This window comes from Elaeis guineensis, chromosome 3 (genome assembly GCF_000442705.2).
Source record: "Elaeis guineensis isolate ETL-2024a chromosome 3, EG11, whole genome shotgun sequence".
NCBI lineage: Eukaryota > Viridiplantae > Streptophyta > Magnoliopsida > Arecales > Arecaceae > Elaeis > Elaeis guineensis.
The window spans coordinates 121,935,200-121,955,666 of NC_025995.2; the positions used below are offsets into that span (position 1 = coordinate 121,935,200).

The 20,467-nt window shown below is 37.2% G+C and overlaps 1 protein-coding gene and 1 pseudogene across 1 annotated transcript; both read right to left on the bottom strand.

Moving 5' to 3' along the window:
- Positions 1-4,472: 4,472 nt before the first annotated feature.
- Positions 4,473-12,548, bottom strand: LOC105040432 (eukaryotic initiation factor 4A-8). The gene is made up of 5 exons (XM_010916947.4): positions 12,323-12,548; positions 7,820-7,889; positions 7,597-7,703; positions 7,076-7,506; positions 4,473-5,413 (listed from the first exon to the last, which is right to left on the bottom strand). The coding sequence occupies exons 2-5, from the start codon at positions 7,885-7,887 to the stop codon at positions 4,778-4,780; spliced, it is 1,242 nt and encodes a 413-aa protein (XP_010915249.1). The 5' UTR covers positions 7,888-7,889; positions 12,323-12,548; the 3' UTR covers positions 4,473-4,777.
- On the bottom strand, positions 9,181-19,660 carry LOC140856346 (uncharacterized; annotated as a pseudogene).
- Between the last annotated feature and the right edge of the window lie 807 nt (positions 19,661-20,467).

The following is a 20,467-nucleotide window of genomic DNA, read 5'->3' on the forward strand; positions in this document are numbered from 1 at the left end:
AACATTGGATAGAACGGTGGAGCAGGTGTTCCTTCACAAGAAACAATTCTTTCAAAGATTAATTTTGTTCATCTCAAGATTAATAGAGCATTTTTCTTTTATAAGATTGTTGGGCTTTGTATCATTTCTTTGAGTTAGAACTCTGTTAACAAATACACCCCTAATATATTAAAAAAAGAAAAATACAGTGAGAGCCTTTTATTTTACTCGAGACCACTTCGATCCTAATAAAATTTAAAAATTTTCAATTAATCCATCTAACTTATCATTTTGTATATACGTTATCCAATTGTCCATCTATATTAGAAAGTATTGAATATTAGTTATCACATGATTGTCATATGATAATTTAATAGCCTTGCTATTCTTGGAATACATTTTCTGAAATGACCATCCCTGTCTGATTAGAACCAACCTTTCTCCACCTCCGCCTCCCTCACTAGCAGTTCTCGTTGCTTTGAGGCCCCATCCTTTACCACACCAAGACCCTTGCAATCACCAACAACTTCTCTCCCGTTCCTCCTCCTCCACCACCTAGCACTGATCCCATGATGGTGCTGGCGCTACTGTTGTCCATCAACCCTTCTGCGGTGACCATGTTGCTCTCCTTGCCCTCCTCGCCGCCCTCTGCTGGAGCCACCATGTCACCGTCACCACAGAGCTCGCCCAAGATCCCAAAGCGAGACTAATGCCCAATCTGCTGGGGATCTGATGAAGCTAGCCAAGGTGGCAATGAACGAGTTCTTTGAGATTCTAGTTGGAGCCAGGAATGAATCTTTCAGGATTTATTTTTCCTTCATTGCTGCGCCTGGTAAAAACTTGCCGACTCCTGGCAAACTGGTTAAGAATTGAAAGGATATTGGTCTGTAATTCTCACCACGACCTATCTTGGTAAGACTGTTTCATTTAAAAAATAATGTATCGGTGCAAATATGGTTACAAAGAATACGACAGAATCAAATACAAAAAGTAATTATAGCTCATAATCTTAATAAAAAATTTTATTGATTATGCTAAATTAAATCAAATACAAAAGATAATTATAGCTCATAATCTTAACAAAAAATTTCACTGATTGTACTAAATCATTTTTGACTATTACCCCCTTGCAAGCGCGATGGAGAGGTAGTCACATTGAGCTTGGACTGAAGATGCACAAAACAAGAGGAGGTAAGGCCTTTAGTTAATTTATCTGCAAATTGATCGTCAGAATTTATGAAGCGAAGGTTAACTATTTCTGAAAAACACGCTCTCAAACAAAGTGGTAATAATTTCAATATGCTTCGTGCGAGTATAGAATACTAGATTCATTGTAAGATAAATGATAAAGAGATGGTCACACCATAAAATGTGAGGTTTCCATAATAGAAAGTATAATTCTCAAAGAAATGATTTTATCCAAATAATCTTAGCAGTAGCATTGGTTAGACTTTTATATTCATATTTTATGCTGGATCGAGCAACAGTGCGTTGCTTTTTGGAACTCCAAAAGATTAAATTAGGCCCTAAAAAGATGGCAAATTTGCTCACAGAACGTCGATCATCAGAATTATCAGCCCAATCTGCATTCGAGAAACAATATAGTGAAAATATAGAACCTTGTTGAAGATAGTGGCCATGAGAAATAGTGCCTTTCAAATAATGGAGAATTTGTTTTACAGCTATCCAGTGAGAAATAGTAAGATGATGCATGAATTTGCAGATTTGATTGATGGTAAATATGATGTTAGATCTCGTGAGTGTGAGATACTGCAGACTACCAACCATACTACGGTAGAGAGAAGGATTCTCAAAAATATTTCCATCATAAGCAGTAAGGCGAGAGTCCAAGGAGATTGGAGTGCTAAGTAATTTGCAATCAAGCATAGAGCATTGAGTGAGAATATCGTGGATGTATTTAGATTGAGTAAGATGAAGGCCTGTAAAGCTAAAGTTGACTTCTATGCCAAGAAAAAAGTGAAACAGACCCAAGTCCTTTATAACAAATTTTCGATTTAAAGCATCCAGCAAAAGTGTAAAAGGTGCACCGAATGTATTAGGAAAAATAATGTCATCGACATATATAAATAAAAAGATCGTATAGCTAAATCTCCGAAATATACATAAAGAAGAATCAGCAAGTGAGCCAGTAAAACCAAACTGTTGAAAAAAGGGATTGAGATGTTGAAACTAGACTCGGAGTACTCGTTTGAGATCATAAAGTGATTGTCATAGATGACAGACGAACTCCGATCAAGAAAAATTAATAAAATCTAATGATTGCTCCATATACACTTCTTCGTTCAAATGTCTATGTAAGAACGTATTTTTAACATAAGTTGGCGAACCGGCCAATCGAGAGAAACAGCATAATCTTAATAGAAAATCTCACTGATTATGCTAAATCAAATCAAATATAAAAGATAATTATAGCTCATAATCTTAACAGAAAATCCCAGTGATTGTGCTAAATCATCTTTGGCTATTAAGAATGAAATAAAAATTAGCCCTCAAAGTAAGTTTTATCTCTTGTATCCACTGCTGCTGCTACCAGGGACCAAGCAAACCGATGTTCGCACGCTCCGCCCGCTAACGAGATAAAGCGAGGATTCCACGGTGATCAGGCGATGGAGAAAGACATCGAGCCTGAATGCCGAAGGCCACCAGCCAAAGCTGTCCGCAGCCGTGGGGGGCGCCAGGCCCATCCCCCGCTATATCCTCCACTTTATCCTCGCCCACCTCCTCTCGCTCGACACCAGGGCCATCCCCCGCATCCGCGTTGCCTACAACAACCGCCACCTCGCCCTCTCCAACCACTTCGACCTTGCCAGCTCACCCTCATCGATTGAGCATAGGGTGTTGCAGTGAAGGAAGTGATGAGAGCTGCACTTGAGGTATCCTTATGGTGCTGCTCGCTGCCGGAGCGAGCGGGCCTTCATACGGTCCGACCGCTGATACTGGTGGTGGAGGAGGTCGTTGACTGGGAGGCATAGGTGGAGGGAATGGTGGGCTGATGAGTCTGCCAATAGAACAGCTGATAGGAGGATTTCAGCATTGTTGCCCAAGATTGCTGATGCCCCGACGACCGGGAGGTGGAACCGGACCAACCCCAGTACAACATTACGGAGGATGTTGTGTCACAAGGACGACGACACAGCCAACCAGTCCTTGAAGACGACGTTTCAGCTGGCAAGTAGATGGTTAACGAGTGACGCATCAAATCCGGAAGCGACGGAGCATGCCCCGAAAGCGATCCACGCCCTCTCCACCTCCAGAGAACTAAATGGCCGAAGACGGCACTGGTGCCGGGACCTGGGCTTGCTGGCGTTAGCTGAGAAGGCGGCTTGGGTCAGAGGAGCGAGAGAGGCAATGAGAGGCTATTCGCTAGGGCCAAATGAAAGAAAGCAGCCGCAGCCGCACAAAATTTGAGAGCTTTAACGCTGCTGCTGCTGCTGCAGAGGGGGCCCAATCGATCGGTGGAGGCAAGCAGAAAGTGACCGTGGAGAATAATTACAAGGTCCATGAGGACGAAGGTTTCCCCAAGCCCGAAGCAAACCTTCCCCAGCACAAAAAATAATTTCAATGAACTAATTAATAATTTTCCAATTTTGGAGGTAAAATGTTTCTCTGGTACGGCTGGGGGGATTTCACTGTATTTTGTTCTAGACTTCTACTGAAAAATCACCACGTCCTCACTATCACAAATAATATCACATCCACCTGAAGATTGACCTGTCACAAAAATAACAAAAATAATAAATCAATAAAAAAATATTAATAAAAAGGTTGTTTTAAATTATTAATGATTTTCTTTTCTAATATTAATAACTCTAATCTATAATCATCTAAAATTATTATGGTTTTATTTTCTAATGTTAATGACTTTAATCCCCTAATCATCTATTATTCTCAATTTAAAAAAACAGCTGTGACAGCGACGCGCAAATAGATTGTTCACCGAAAGGAAGAAATTTCAGGTAGGGATAAAAAAAACTGTAATTAAATAATTAATGGAATCGAACACACGGCAATCACCTTGATAAATTCCCTCGGCATCCACCAGCGATTACTATATTGACCAAAATAAATGGAAACACAGCAGTGGATCCCAAGCCCTGGTGAATAAGCAAAAGCACATTCAATGCCACCCATCATAGGCTAGCCAATTCTCCATCTTCATCAATTAAACATCTCCGTCTTAAGAACAATCCCGGAGACCACTTGAACCAAAAGAATTTGGGCTTCAAGTTACCTGAAGAGGAGACTGGAGAGACCTGCACCTAAATAATCAACTAGCAACACAATTTCTAAATCAATCCTCATCAGAGAAACCTGTCCATCCAGAATATGTAAAAGGCCAAAAATGAGTACAAGGATGTTCACAATTCTACAACACCAGTAATACCACATCAAGTGCAGAAAAAAACTTCAGGAGAGCCTACTGAAAAGCCCTGAACCAATATCCAGATGAAGCATCAACACAAAATATCATGTAATCATAAAAACCTTCCCGCCATAAAATTTAGAAAACAATCAAACCAAGCTTCAACAACACAAGCAGATCCAAAGTCCCTCCTTCAAGGTCACCAAGACATAAAATGCAACCTAAGCTGCTACAAAATTTGCAAAGATGGGGCAAACGATTATTAGCTTTTAGTCACCATCATTGCAAATGAACCTGACACCACTCAAAGGTCTTTGGTAATCATACCACTAAAAATAGAAGCAACTTCGACAAGATTATTAATACACCTAACAAGACATATAGACTAAATATCAAGTTGATAAGAAAAACTCATCAGAGGAGGTCAGCAACATTGGATGGCAGCTCCTCGATCACCACATTGTAGAACCTCTGAATGTCAAACAGCATTCTTTCATCATCACGGGTGACAAAATTTATTGCAACACCCTTCCTTCCAAAACGTCCACTTCGTCCAATACGATGGAGGTAGTTCTCTGGTTGGGTTGGCAGATCATAATTTATGACGAGTGACACCTGCTGGACATCAATACCACGAGCAAGGAGATCGGTGGTGATAAGTACACGAGAAGAACCAGACCGAAACTCTCGCATGATAATATCCCTGGTGTTCTGATCCATGTCACCATGGGTAGCTGAGACTGTGTGATCCCTGCTCCTCATCTTGTCGGTAAGCCAGTCCACCTTGCGACGGGTGTTAACGAAGATCACACTCTGAGTAATGGCCAAGGTCTCATAGAGGTCACAAAGGGTCTCGAGCTTCCATTCTTCCTTCTCAACATTGACATAGAACTGCTTAATACCCTCCAAGGTAAGCTCATCTCGCTTTACAAGGATCCTAACAGGTCTGTTCATAAACTTGCGAGTAATCTCAAGAGCTTCTGGGGGCATTGTGGCAGAGAATACCCCAACCTGAATTTTTGAAGGAAGAAGCTGGAAGATGTCGTATATCTGAGGACGATAATTTAATAAAACATGAGTGGAAAAGCTCCAATCTTAGTAAGTAGATTGAAGGAAAGTAGCAGCAAGAAATTGCATTTCAAAACCATGTACAAGAACTCTATTTCGTTCTAATGCAGATTCCTGAGTAAGGCATGGATGTCAAATGTAATCAGGACAGATGCAACAGACAATGTAGCAGCTAAGTATACACAAAATCCGATTTTTCCTCTCAGAACTACCAAAAATCAATTAGTAACTAAATGGACCATGAACAGCTAACAAGGTTCTCTATATATTCACGGACAACATACAAAAAATGACCAAGTCCACAGACGTTTAGAATCTTAGTCAACAACAGGGATGCAACATGAATATCACCAAATAATAGTAGTACGATCAAAATTCAACTGTTGATTATGTAAAGCTTATGAAGCCTCAATAGCCATATCACAAAAATCATGGATACAAACATCTCTGGTTATATATCAATGACAAGGTAATCTGTAAGGTTGATTAGTCCACATACCTTCCAGTCTTTAAAAAAATGCTCCAGCAATTCAAAATTTCACGATTTTGTAAATCACTGCAAAGTTGACCCTACAACTCATTATACACACCTGCATGCTCAGAAATGTTCAAGTCCTGAGCCCTATATTACAAACAGTAGCCCATCCTTCATACTTATAAAATAATACGATTGCATGAATTGCATGGTTCATCTATGTTTTTTTCTCAAGTAACTAGCACCAAACATGCATCAAAGCATCAATACATGCATTTTCTGTGAAAAAAATCACCATTATGAATTCATCACAACTCTGACATTCAGAAAAACAAGTGGGGAAGAATCATCTTCATTCCTTTCTCCCCAGTTACAAGGTACTGTGACACTATAGATTGCAGAGAAAAACCCAAGCTTTGCTACTATTATCAACAACTAGCATAAAACCCAAGTTTTGCTACTATTATCGACAACTAGCATAGCACCATACATCAACCATGACAAATAGTGCACAGTAAATCTGTAGGTTATTTTTCTATTCAGGAAAGGAGAAAAACTAAAATGTACCAGTACCACATAAATATAACTTAGTAAAATAAACTTGGAAGGTGAAACCTACTAATTTATAAATATGTGCAATTTCAGGAAAAAATGATAAAATAATGTTCCACATGTGCCATTCATGTAGTGTAATGAATTTATTAGGTTGAATTTCCTGCTTTTTTTGGAGGCTCTGCAGGTGGGCAAGAAGCCTTCCACATGAAAATCCTTCAATCCTCTCACTAGTGTAGTGCCCTAAATAAATTTTTTTACGACAAACATGTAAGTTCCACCTCACAAGTTACCGGAGGCCTCAGAGTCCAGCAGGCCTTGCATGCTGGATCCTGGCACTTCGCAATACATGAGAAGTTAAAAAATAAAAACCTTCAAGCCTTATGCATTCACAAAAAAATGCTTCAAGTCTGGTGCATGAAACGATAACTTTAAAGGTTATTAATGTTGAAATAGAACTTTAGCCAAGTCATGTGATGGTTAACATACTAGTAAAATTAAAATATTGACATCTGCAATGAAATATACTTATTTTGTCTCTGTAGATCATTCTTGAGTGGACAAAACAAAATGAGTATCAGTATTTTGCAACTAAAAGGAAATGGGCAAAAAGGAACCTGATCCTTGAAACCACGTGAAAGCATTTCATCTGCTTCATCCAACACAAACATCCTAATATAGTCAGGGCGGAGAGACTGCCTCCGTAACATGTCAAATACACGACCTGGTGTACCCACAACAACATGAACCCCGCTTGAAAGAATACGTTGATCCTCACGAACACTAGTTCCACCTACACAAGCATGAACTTTCACACCAAGATAGTCACCAAGCGCTCGCATAACCTTCTCAATTTGCTGTGCTAATTCTCTAGTTGGTGCAAGAACCAAGGCCTGGCATTCAACCAATCCATAGTCAAGCTGCTGCAGAATTCCAGAACAAAAAGTTGCAGTTTTCCCTGTCCCTGATTGTGCCTGCTGAATAACATCAAGTCCCTTGCAGAAAGGAACAATTCCTCTTTGCTGAATTGCAGATGGCTTCTCAAAACCTACACAAATAATCAAGAAAGGTGTCATCCACAAACTATTTTTCATAAGGCACATCATTAACATGAGAAGAGGGGAATAGGTTGTTCTACCATATGCATAAATGCCTCTCAAAAGATTTTCTTGAAGACCCATGGAATCAAAACTGTCATAGACCTCATCATATGTGGTAAAAAATTCTTGGCCATCTTGCGTAAGCCTACAATTTGCAACAAGCAAATTTGAACATAAGAAATCTTGATAACTTGCATAAAATTCCATGAACTGACAATTATCCTAAAGACAAAATATAAGGGAAAAGGCAAAAGACAATACAGCTCATTCATCTTGGAATCATATTGGCGAGCATCGAATTGAGATCCTTCCGGTGCCACTCCTGCCATGTCTGCTACGAGAAAGGCATGATATAGTGACAAAAATGTAAGGAAGAACGAAAAAAGTCATCATAAATGTTGTAAGATATTATTGTACTACAAAAAGTCTTTAATCTTAATTTTATATTATTTGATAACCTGACATCTCATCTTCAGATATAAGTAAATAACCTCTAAGGCTACATAAGACAATCATGTATCATAGAACATACGGACAATAAACATACCACATAATCAAGTTTGAAGTTTTAAAACAAAAAAGATGGCAACCGCTGTCAAATGGCTCCCAGAAAAAAGCCAACAAAGTAAATGCACAATAAGGGAAATGAGGAAGTTAGAAGCAAGCCATCTGGAGAACACAGTCGAGTCTGAAGGCTTGCAAAAAGCTACGAGTCAAGATTTATAAATTATAAACGTCAAACAAATTTAGATATTCTATAGAGTGGATAGGTCAACCTTCTGTGACTCTTTATAACTAAAAAAGCCTTGACAACATGACAACAAATCAACCAGTAATTTAAGTTATGAAATGATTGGATATACAATAACATATGCATCATAAACTAGATGCATGCTGCCATATTAACTAGTAGTGTTATTAAACAAGACCTAATACATATGCCTCCTTTGTAAGGCTTTAAGCACATAATGTTCACCTCAAATGAACTTCTCTATTTGATGCATGTGGATTGACATCAATTAACCCAGGGGACTGAAGGCACTTTTCAAGGGTCTTACCTCAAGACACATGCAGCAAGGTGAATCTTAAATGAACCTTCTTTAAATAATGATGACCAAGATATTCAGCAACAAACATGTTTACACTGATCTTGGTCTAACTAAAACAATTATTATTAAACAAATTGGAAGAGGTTGTAATACTCACAATGGCAGTGAACATAGCATATAAAATCTTGTTGATATTGGATCACTAATAACAAAATTATAAGGCATTCAAGTTGGTGACATTGAAAAACTTCAACGAACAAGCTTACCACCTAAAAGCATGATATATGTCAAATGAATTAATTAAGTTATATGCATAGAAATGTGTTAAACCTATTGAATACTAAGTACACTCCAAATACTCTGAAAGGAACACAACAAGTTAGAACATATCACAGCAAATCCAGCATAAACCATGAAAATCTGGTGTTCTAGAGATAATAAAATCTACTTTACTTATAAATCCTAGAAACATGAAAATGATATTTCGATGGGTTGAATATTAATAAATTAGGAAGGCAAGGCAAAGTCATCAATGAAGTAACTTTGCAGCTCCCAGTTATTAAATCTTGCCAGCTACATAACGTTGATTCCAATCTTGTGCAAAGAACCATTAGATGCACCGTTATTTGATATTCCTTTCTATACACAAAGCACATGGACCATAATATGTGATGCAAAAGAAAAATGAGAAACATCAATAATGAAGTTCCACAATCTCATTCTTTATCTAAGAAAAACCATAAATCAAGCATATAATTTGTTGGTTATGCATGTGAGGTCCCAAAAGGTCTGAACATCCTCCAAATGAAAACCACCAGAAGTCACTAAAATTTTAGCAACTTATAACTCTTCTTGAGGGCAAGCTTCATATTCTGGAATGTAGTGTCTCATCATTCAGAAAATGAAATCAGTTGTCACCCCTATCCCTACTTACCTTGAAAAAACGTGAAGCCAAGCAGAACAGAGAAGAATCTTGGTTATCATTTTCTGAGAAACCAGACTCGTTTGAGGGCATTTCATTCAGTGATAGTCAATCCCCAGAATCCATATTTCCCCGCCATGTCTGGATGGATATCATGTTTTTATATGTAAAAAGAAGAAAAAGAAGGAAAAAGTTTCCAGGCCCTCACTATATCTGGATGGATCTCATGTTTAGATGCAAGAAGAAGAAAGCAGAAGGAAAAAAGGTTATGTCCAAAACATGAGCCAGATTGCAATTCAAGGATGACAATGAAATCAGATTATCAGAAGGCAGATCTCTCCCATTTTTCAACCAGAATAAACTAGGAGGCAAATAAAACTATAATGTGCCCTGTGTGACAGAGATACAATGAATTCATAATGTAAAAACTTAAAAGGCTTCTTACAATAGATTTTAAATTTCTTTAGCTGACGTAAATTTCCTCTCCTATAGACTTTCAAAGTAATGCACCAACAAAAAAAGAAAAATGCAACTTGGATCCACTTAACTTGGACTAACTAGTATAATAACAAAGACATTTAGCAAGCATCAAAAGTAACAGGGTGGATCTTTATTTTTTTTTATTAAAAAAAAAAAGAGAGAGCCTTTTTTGGAAGAAAATGAAAAATGAGGTAGTTCTTTATTTCCTTGCAATCATCCTAAAATTAAGACTCAGACTTTTCTTCAAAAGTGGAAAACTAAAAGAGTGACTTAAAGCATCAAAAGAAAAAGGCATAGCAAAATCAGTTAGAACAAAACAAAATCACCCACAATTAAAACAAGAAATCTAAACTAAGAACAATCATTAAACTCATGCTTTTTTTATAAACAATGCAAGTATTACCATCAAACATTATCTACATAAATGAACAGTGCATATATCATACACGTAAAATCTTTTAAAATGAACAGTTCTTAAACTATGTAGTTGCAGACAGTTTGCACTTACAAACCAAAACATAACTGCAAGATGGTTACTACTCCAACAAAAAAAAAGAAAAAGAAAAAAAAAAACTAGTTTTCCACAAAAATAAGGCATTACCTTTTTTTTTTTAATAAAAAGAATGTGACAAAACCTAAATATAGAGATCCTTATGTTGCAAAAATTAGATAAAAGAAATTAACCCTGAATCAAAAGGCTCAATCAGATTGCTGCTGGCTAATTCATCCTGGTGTTCTATTTATAATTTCCCAGGCTTTATTGGCAAGTGAGTTTCCTGGCTTTATTGGCAAGGGAGAATGTACGTACATGAATGTAATATGTGAAGTCCTATTTTATCAGCCTCATGTTCTATGTCTTGATGCTAGGCCCCATATTGGTGGTGCCTTAGTAACGTATGGTATGATTCGCCCCCATGCTGACAAATAGAACATTGCTGAAGTCAGCACGACAGATAGAACCATAATTGGTTTAAGAGTGTACCCAGCTCCAATGTCGATACCTATACCCTTCCAGATTGATAATAGTATACCTCCAAACTGTCCGGTGTGATTCAGTAGTCACTCAAACGAATCCGATCTTAAAATAAGGCAAATGAGAAACAAGAATATCTTCCAAACTCTTTACTTGTATTAAGAAAACAAATCTAATAAACATGAATTTTTAATACCATCAAAAAAAATATAAACCTTTCAAAGCAAGCATATGTAAATTATTTTTGAGGAAAAAAGTCACTAACAGTCAGCAGAATATCATGATCTACATAAATTTTATAACTGAAAACTAAATTCCAGCCACTATAATCTACTTGTAGTCATAATGACACAAAAGGCTAACTTCGATAACTTTTCCCTAATAGAAAAATCATATCAGTTAACTAAAGCAGACTTCCTTATGACTAGTCCTTTCAGCATTAGATTGAAAGTAGGATAGAAGGACGGGGTTATGCCCACAACTAATTCAGCATTTAATAGGTACACCCTCTTCCAAGCATTGACAATATGACAAAAGAAAAAACATTACATAGCACCAAAAAGCCGAACCCAACAGATGAACCAATTAAAGAAAATACTTATCATTCTTCCTTCAATAGAAACCCATAAAATAAAACCAACTTATATGTGGCATGGAAGAGATGAAAAAAATTCACTAGCCCGCGCACCAGCTCACCAAGCCTCACAAGATTAAATTTCCCTAATCAGGAACTTCATAACTTACTTCCCTATCTTTTAGAATCAATCAGAAAAAAGTAGTTTATATTATCCGACTTTCGGTAGCCACAGTATTAGCTTTCAAAATTAAGCATTTCCTTCCCCTCGCCCTTCCTCCAATTTAATAAAAGAAGAAAAAACTACAAGTTCTTTCCACTTCCACAGCCTTTTCTCTGGGTCAAATCGCCAGTTTACACACCCTTAAACCTTACGATCTAATGTAAAACGCGTAATACACATTAGATATCAAATCGGCAGTCAATCCATGACACATCAATGTTACCTCATCGAAATAAAAACAAGAAGCATAAAGTTCACGATAAATCGACAAAATCTTCCGGAGATCCACAAACAAAATCAAAAAGAAATCAACCGAATCACGAACAATGAGATCAGAACGAACCCTAATAAGAGAACAGAAATCAGATTCGAAATCATCAATTAGCTAAGAGAGACTAGAGTGAACAAGAAAACCCAAAGAGATCAAAAATCGGACGCAAGCTGGGATCTTTCGATTACTTCAAACCCTAATCGCCTTTTAAATCACAGCTCAATAAACCAAAAAGAAATGATCGAAAAATAGAGATTCCGGAATCTGATTACCTGTAGTTCTCCAGAGATCAGTCGACCCTCGAGCCGGGGAAAAGAGGAAGTGATTCGAACTGGGAGCGGGGAGAGGGGGCGGGGGAGAGAGAGATACAGAGCGTGCAAAGTCGATTCTTCTCTGGTGAGAGAGAGACAAGCGGAGGGGGCTTCTCAAGGGATGCGACGGGAAAGAGGAGGAATTATTTCTTTTATTCTCGGGTTGTTTGTGGTAGGGAAAGCGAAAGGGTTTTGATAGGAGTCCAGTCTAGAACTTATAGGATGGACAGGGGTTGCATCTTTCGCGCGAAAGAAGGATCCAACTTTCTTCACAGGAATTGACCGTTGGATTGTGTCGTAGTGGTTTGAGATCTATGCAGGCGGACGACTCAAAAGATTCAGATCACTTTGAACTCTGTGTCGGATGCGATCGAACGATCGAAGTACCGAAAAAAGATCGATTATTCTTTCATCCGAAAGCCCGATCCCTCTGATTCCTTATGTGGTTATACCTGTAGTATCCAACCATGTTAGAACATATCTGATTTGCAATCAGAATTGGGATAGGTTAGGATGAAAATTGTTATGACTATATATTTTGATATATTTAATTCGTAATTAGAATTGACAAAAAAATTGATACTGAAAAAAATAAAATAAAATAAAGATTGTATTTTGAAAATCTAAATATTTTTATTTTTTAAATAAAAATTGAAAAAAAAAAAACCCTTCTCAACTAAATAGTTAAAACTGGAGTGATTTATTTTTCTTTCCTGTTCCAAAGTCCAATTCCCTTCAATCAAATTCATCTTTAAGATATTTGATTTACAACTAAAATAAAAATTAAAATAAATTAAAATGATCATATTTTTCGATATGTTTGGTTTGTAACTAAAATTAAAATTAATTTTGAATCCCAAAAAAAATTAAAAATTTGATTGTGGATAATCGAATTGTTTCCATTCTCTTCAAAATTTAAATAAAAAATTAAAAATAAAATTCTCTTCAACCAAACATCTAAAATAAAAATTATTTATTTTCACCTGGCAGTCCAAAACCTCAACCGAGCATGTTTTTATTAAAAACCAACCATCCACAATGCAACAAATAAGGAATACTTTGCTCCATTTACCGGCTCTTTTTCTTAATAAAATATCTCCTCCTCGGAGGTGCACATGATAAATTTCTACCAGAAAAAAAAAAAAAAAAAAAAAGCACATGATGGACGGCCAAGATATTCGGATTCAAAATACTAGACAACCGACCTTTGATAGGAAAAGTCGTTGGTTGAGGAGGAAAATCAATAACCTTAGGAAGTGAATGCTTGAGTGCAGCAGAGCCGCAAATGTACATACATAGCATCGCTTCTGTGCTTCGCTTCAGAGATGATTATTATTGAAAACATGAAACTTAATGCGACCCCAAGGTCTTTTATAGTTTTATATGGATTAGGAATATAATTCTCTGTTAGCGAGTGATTAACTTCCTTTAATTGTAGAAGTTGGGGGTTTTAAGCTTGTACTTTTTATTATTGAGTGGCATGACCGTCCGTTTGTACCTAAAAAAAAAAAAAACCTACTGGCTTGGCCTTTCATCCGGTGTGAAAATAAAAAAATCAACCTTAGTATCTTCACAGTCAAACAACATCACCGACATATCTTCCATTAAATCTAGTGATTAAATCTGACACAGGCCCCCTTCAAAGCCCATTTCCTTGCATCACCTGGGGATCAGAAAGTGAACTCACCATGACCAACACAGTCATTGGCTTTCCGCTGCATCTCTTGCAAATGTAATATTTCACCTGTGGCAGCATAGTGAAGCAGAAGTTCACAACATTTTTTCATCCATATAACTAGGATTCGTAATAAATATGCCCAGAGAAGTTTTTAGAAATAGTAAAATTAGCATACATGCTAGCACTCTCTCTTGATTTTGCTTGAGTTGACATGTGGCCATTGGTTGTTCTAGTGGAAAAGTTAACACAATAACCATCCAAATTTTTCAGCCATACTCCAATTGTGGATGCCCTGTCTTCTTCCACAGACATATGCAGCTTGTCACAATCATTGGACTTGGGTATTCTGAGCTTCTTACTGCGAGTAAGCGTACTTTTGTAATGGATATCTGAGCATGATCATTGTTCATAGCGACAATTTTCTTTATATTTCATGGTCCCAGACGTTGAGAATTCATGTGTCTGGTCAAAATGCATGACACACTGGGCTTCATTAATTGGGCACAAAATCCATGAAAAGCATAGAGTAGCAGCCTGATGTATTTCCTCATTGTTTACAGTCTTGGTTTCTGCTCCACCACATATCACCTTAGATATATAGTGTCAGGAATCCTTTTCATGGAAGATTAAGGCAGTTACAAAATAGAACCAGGCAGGAAAGTCTATCAACATTGTCCTGCAGCAGGACAAATTAAAACGTCTCAGGGTAGTCAGTTTGCTTAACAACCAACAAAAATGCACTCAGACTTCAACTGCAATGATAGATTGTGAATACCAGGCAGAATTATTATCTACCAGATCCACCAATGCTTCATGCCCAAAAATCCAATGCGAGGGGTGGGAAGCTGTTGGGTCTGAATGTTTGTCCAAGGGAGCAACTCTGGTTTTAATAATGGACTAGAACCGGAAAGCTTTTGCATGAAATATGTCCCCTTACCATAGCCAGAAGTTCATGATTTCTCCTTGGAAAATAGGCATAAGAAAATGGATATTTTATTCCAATTTCCATTGTTATGCCCCACCATATTGGCCTTGAAAGAATGTCTAATATTGATGGGCTTATTCCAATTTGAAGATCTAATACAGAAGGCAAGTCCCTGTTTAAAATAACCCACTAAACACTATATAATAATGGTAAGCAATGTACAGGGCATTAACTTAAAGTCTCTAGTTCTTACTAAATGTAATAGGATTGTACTGTCATCACCAGTGATAAATTTAAATAAAGCAAGATTTTAAAAAAAGAAAAATCAGAAACAAACAAGAGTGAGTGAGCAAAAAGCAGGTCCCATCAAATAAACTTCTTAGTTCTGTTACCGCAGCATCCATATTACGTGCTTCCAACAGAGATGATGAAATAGCAGATCTCTATTATACTCAGCAACTACATTTACATATCTTAAAACTTCTGAAAACTAATTAGAGGCATCCAAAAAAATTCTATGCAGGATGCTGCAGAACTTCATACAATCAAAATCCCGACTAAATCAAATTGGTCAATGGCATGTCATTCTGCTCAAGCACGCTTCTAGTAATGCTAGAGTTTTTTAAGCAAGAAATACAAAATCTAGCACCTAACACATCGGATACCAACATCATAGAGACCGGATCGAACTTTCAAGGTCTAACAAAACAGGCATGAGTCTAAAAAGAAGAGTCCTACAAACAAATAAACCATATAAAAGAAACTAATGCCTCTTTTCTCTCTCATCGCTACTTTTCGATTAAAAACACTTCGAGAAAATAGATGGGGCATAAAATTCAGCAGAATTATGATGTATAAATGACTTTGACACAAGGTTTATTAGGATTCATTTGTTTTTTATTGTTAATGGTGCCTAATAAACAGTTGCATTAATTATGTTCGTTCTGCAATAAACTAAAAATCTGTATTGTGCATATCCCAAATATATACAGTGGTATCCTTAAATACTACTTTTTGGAGTTTGAAAATCCTAACATGTATACCACCTTTTCAACACTAATGCACCTTCTGAGCTACATAACCATAAAGACAGTCAGGAATCCAAACAGAGATAGCCAACATAAGTTAAGATGCATATAATGCCCTCATTGTGTCTAAATAAATAAAAGAATATTACATATACTGTTTCACTGCCTCCATTGTTGCATGTTATCTTTTATAGTATTGCACGTATACAAAGGAAGACAAACCAAGAACAAGCCTAGTTATTTAATACCAAAAAACCATATAAATTAAAATTGGAAAAAGATACATGGCTAAACAATGGAATGTGTAATCTTATGCTGGTTTCAGGATTTAGACCATTATGACAAAAGTGGAATGTATCTTCGTAATAATCACTGTTGAAAGTGTCTATAACTGAAAAGTAATAGACTGATTTGCAATCACAAAGTATATCAGTAGACCAGAGGAGCATCTAATCGGGTCTAAAACTAATTCCATAAGTTAGAACTAAGATGAGCATTTAAGGTTCCGCAAAAAAGAATAGCAATTAGAGCATTCTGAAGGTCAAGAAACTTCTTGACACTATATAGTAGCAACTAAAAGCTAATGTATGTGCAATTTCATTCACACATATAAAACCAGGTGAGAGTTGAGAACATAACCTCCAACAGCAAGGTGCATTGGGCTTAAGCCCAACAATGAAAGATTCTCGTGGAGCTCATGGATGCAGGCATGCATGCAAGGTGCAGATGCAAGCAGTAAAGAAGCATTTGAGAACAAAATGCAAACAGAATAAGAAATCTCATAGACAGTCAACTTCTTAAGGGAAGAAACAGAAACAAAACAAAGAGAAAGAAACGATCTTGTTATGAAATACAATACTGTTTTCTTTCCTGCATTAATGCAAGAAATGTGAATACCAGCCTTCTGAAAAAAAATGGAACTTACAACAAAAGACATCAAATATGCAGTAGTGCCCTTGTATCCATAAAGATAGTTGGAGAAGTTACCAAGCATATAATTATCTTACACAAGCAGTCCGATCATGCAATACTTTCCACCAACAAAGAAAGAGTCTTTGAATAGCTTCATGTAATATTTCTGAAATGTCATGCTTTAAAATTAGTGGATCAAGACACCACAGAAGTAATCTACCACAAAGAATCGAAGGAAAATATACATCAGCAACAGCAAATCCATTTCTGCAGCTAGCAGTATAGAATAAAACTGTCACTCAGATTTCTTTACAAAAAACAAATACTACAATCGCACAAATGGTAAGACCATAAGACAGAAGAACATGTGGAGGCAAGACTTGACCCAAAAAGTCCAATCAGAAAGCCAGACTGACAGCAAGAAACAGTCATGACTCCAAGCTACATGGCATCTATAAACAGATTTACAGGGTATGACCAAGAGTACCTTTTCTTCTAAAAATTAATTGATACATATAACCATCAAGCAGGATATAAACAAGAGTTACATCACTTTTGATGGCGGGAACCCCATCACTCCATTTTGTAAGAGAAGATGACCTTCAAGTATTCTAAGTTTATATCAGTCTGATTGTTAACAAGGTTGAAATAATAATCTCTGTCTCTCTTTGTGTGTGCGCACGCGCGCGCATCTGTGTGCTGTCTGTGTATGTTATGTTCTTAATAACAAGCGACCAATACCAACATCCAGCAAAGCTTAGTCATATAAATTCACATGACATAAGACACAAAGGTCAATTAATCCAAAGATGCTCAACTGATAAACGATTCATTGGTTGACTAGTGCACAGCCAAACACTTAAGAGTGAATATCTTCAGCACAACTTTGCCTCATTGAAATTTCATGACTACTGGAAGGTCTTTCTTCAGGTGAAAAGCACATCAGCTTTAAATTGCAATTCTTCTATCACAAAGTGTTCCTTCATTTTCTTCATAAACTAATGAAGAGACAGGGAGAAGGCATTGATAATTATATGATGATATGACTGCTTACATAATAGCATAAATTAGAGTTTGGGAATGCACTGTGGTTTTCTGGAAAAAGAAATTTTGGTCAGAGAAAAATCCGAAATTGTGATATCACAGATTAAATGAAATGTCCGATTTGATATTTTGATTTTAAAATAAACTTCAAGATTTTAATTAGTGCACACTCTTGGTAACCCCAAACTTGTAAAATCTAGAAGTATAATTGGAAGGTCAACTGTCACTGAACCATAAATAAGAATAAGGAACAAATGACAGGAAAAAAAAAAAATAAGCCTTCTATATCAGGGACATTCAAAGACCAACCATGCAATAGTTAAAAAAACCAATGACCGGGGGAGAGGGGAGGGGGGAGTTTGTTGGGTGGGGGGGGGGGGGGGGGAGCAAACAAAAGCTTAGAAACAAGGTGCTTATAATTATTAAAGCCACATAAAAAATGAGTATAGCATCACAGCAATCAAAAGAATCTTTATTTTACATATAACAAACTTATTAAAAAAAAAAGTAAAGCAAATGTAGAGATGAAAAGAAAGACTTGTTAGTGACTGCAGGGTATATAATATATGCTATATGTGGTTCAGGCAAGACTGAAACAGCATCAAAGCGACTAAATAGAGGTATGGTGAGCGAGAAATATTATTTTTGCAATTTTCAGCAAACAAAAACTTCAAATCTCATATTAAAAGATCGGAGTGTGATCCTTCTTCGTGCTTGAAGTGATTGTGTATTTGCCACCCTCCAAACCACAAGCCCGATTAGTTTTTCTTATGAATCTAATCCCCTCCTAAGTTAGAGTAACCAGTAAAAATGCTCCTGCTGGCTGCTGGCTGCTGGCTAATGCAAACAGAAAAATAAAAGGAAAGTAAATGAAACAAAGAAATCAAACAGATACTTAATGAAAACAATGTAGCACCGCGCTTTGAGTTTGGAATGAGGCAACAAAATAGGAAGAGGAAACAAAAGAAGCAAATAAATTTATCTTCTTATTTAGGAAACGAAGAAACAAAATATAAAGTAATTATAAGTATCGATTCTTCTGGCGTCCGAATCTACTCAAGATCGCCACTTCCTCAAATATATCTGCCAATCAAGAATCCGAGAAAGTCCAACAAGAAAAATTAAGGAATAAGCCAATAAGGATGAAGATGGACTAATTCTAGACACTAAACAAATTGTACCGCCATGACCCTCCAATATCTCCACAACATCACCGCAGACTCGAATCAGGTCGAAGCAATCTCTGGAGAAGATCGAACTTCCAACGCTCAGCACCTCCACGCCACCCCTCTGCTCGAACCGCAAGATCTTGTAAGGGATGGACGACGAGAGCACAGATATGATGGTGCGAACCAGGCAGTCGATGGAAGTAGAAGGGTTATGGTTCCAGAAATGTAGGGAAAACGAGCAGGAATTAAGATGAGGAACGTACCTCGGGGGTTTTGAAGCACATCAGAACGCCGCGTTCAAAAAAAGCACGTGTGAGGGAGGCAGCGAAACAGGAGATAGCTTCATCGTCATCGTCGCCTTTAATGGTTCTGGCGGCATCGGATTGCCGGAGATTCGGGGTCAATTTAGTAAACAAAGAAATTACGTCGGTCAAACTGCCCATCACATAGGGAGGGAGGCCCGCTAAACCAGGTTGCTCGTACTTATGTCTGATTAGTCCTTGGTCCAGATCCAAATGGACAGGATTTTTTTTATTATTTTTTATTTAATAATTCTAAAAATGCCGCCGTCCGAAATTTATTTCCGAGCATGCCATCCACGCGTGAAAAGCGGTGATTTCACTGAGCCCAACCGACCGAATGAGGTGGAAATCGCCCGTGATTTCACTGAAATCATCATTTAGACCGGTGAAATTGCTTTTTGGGCCGATGATTTCACTGAGCTCACCGGCTCACTCCATAATTTCCTTCTCTTCTCCACATCGAGGGGCTGGGGGCGATGCAGGTGGCCAAGGGATAGTGCAGGCGATCAGTGGGACGGTGCGAATGGTCAGGGAGCAGCACGGGAGAGTTCACGGTGGGATGGGTGAGGACAGTGATGGAGGCGGACGTAAGGTGCGAATTTGCTGGATGGCAAGGAGGCAATGCAGGAGATGGCGCAGACAATCGAGGGACGATGTCAGAGATGCAATGAGCAGGATGTTGTGGGGGTTAGGATGCACGAACTAATAGGAGTGGGGGGGGGGGGGGGGGGCGGCGTGTGGAGTGTGGGAGGAGGAGAATGAAAATAATAATAATAATAAAAAATATTAAAAAATAATAATTTTTGGATAGAATAATTTTTTATTTAGCTAAAGTATAAAAAACCACGGGTTAAAAATCTATTTTTTTCATTAAAAAAATTATTTTTAAACATTTTTAAATGTTTTATTTGTTTATTAAAAATTATTTATTTATTTATATTTATTTTATATGTTGTTATTTTTTTTAAATTAATAATAAAATATTATTTTTAAAAAATAATAATAATATATCAATTTTTATTTTTTTTAAATAATAATTTTCTCAACA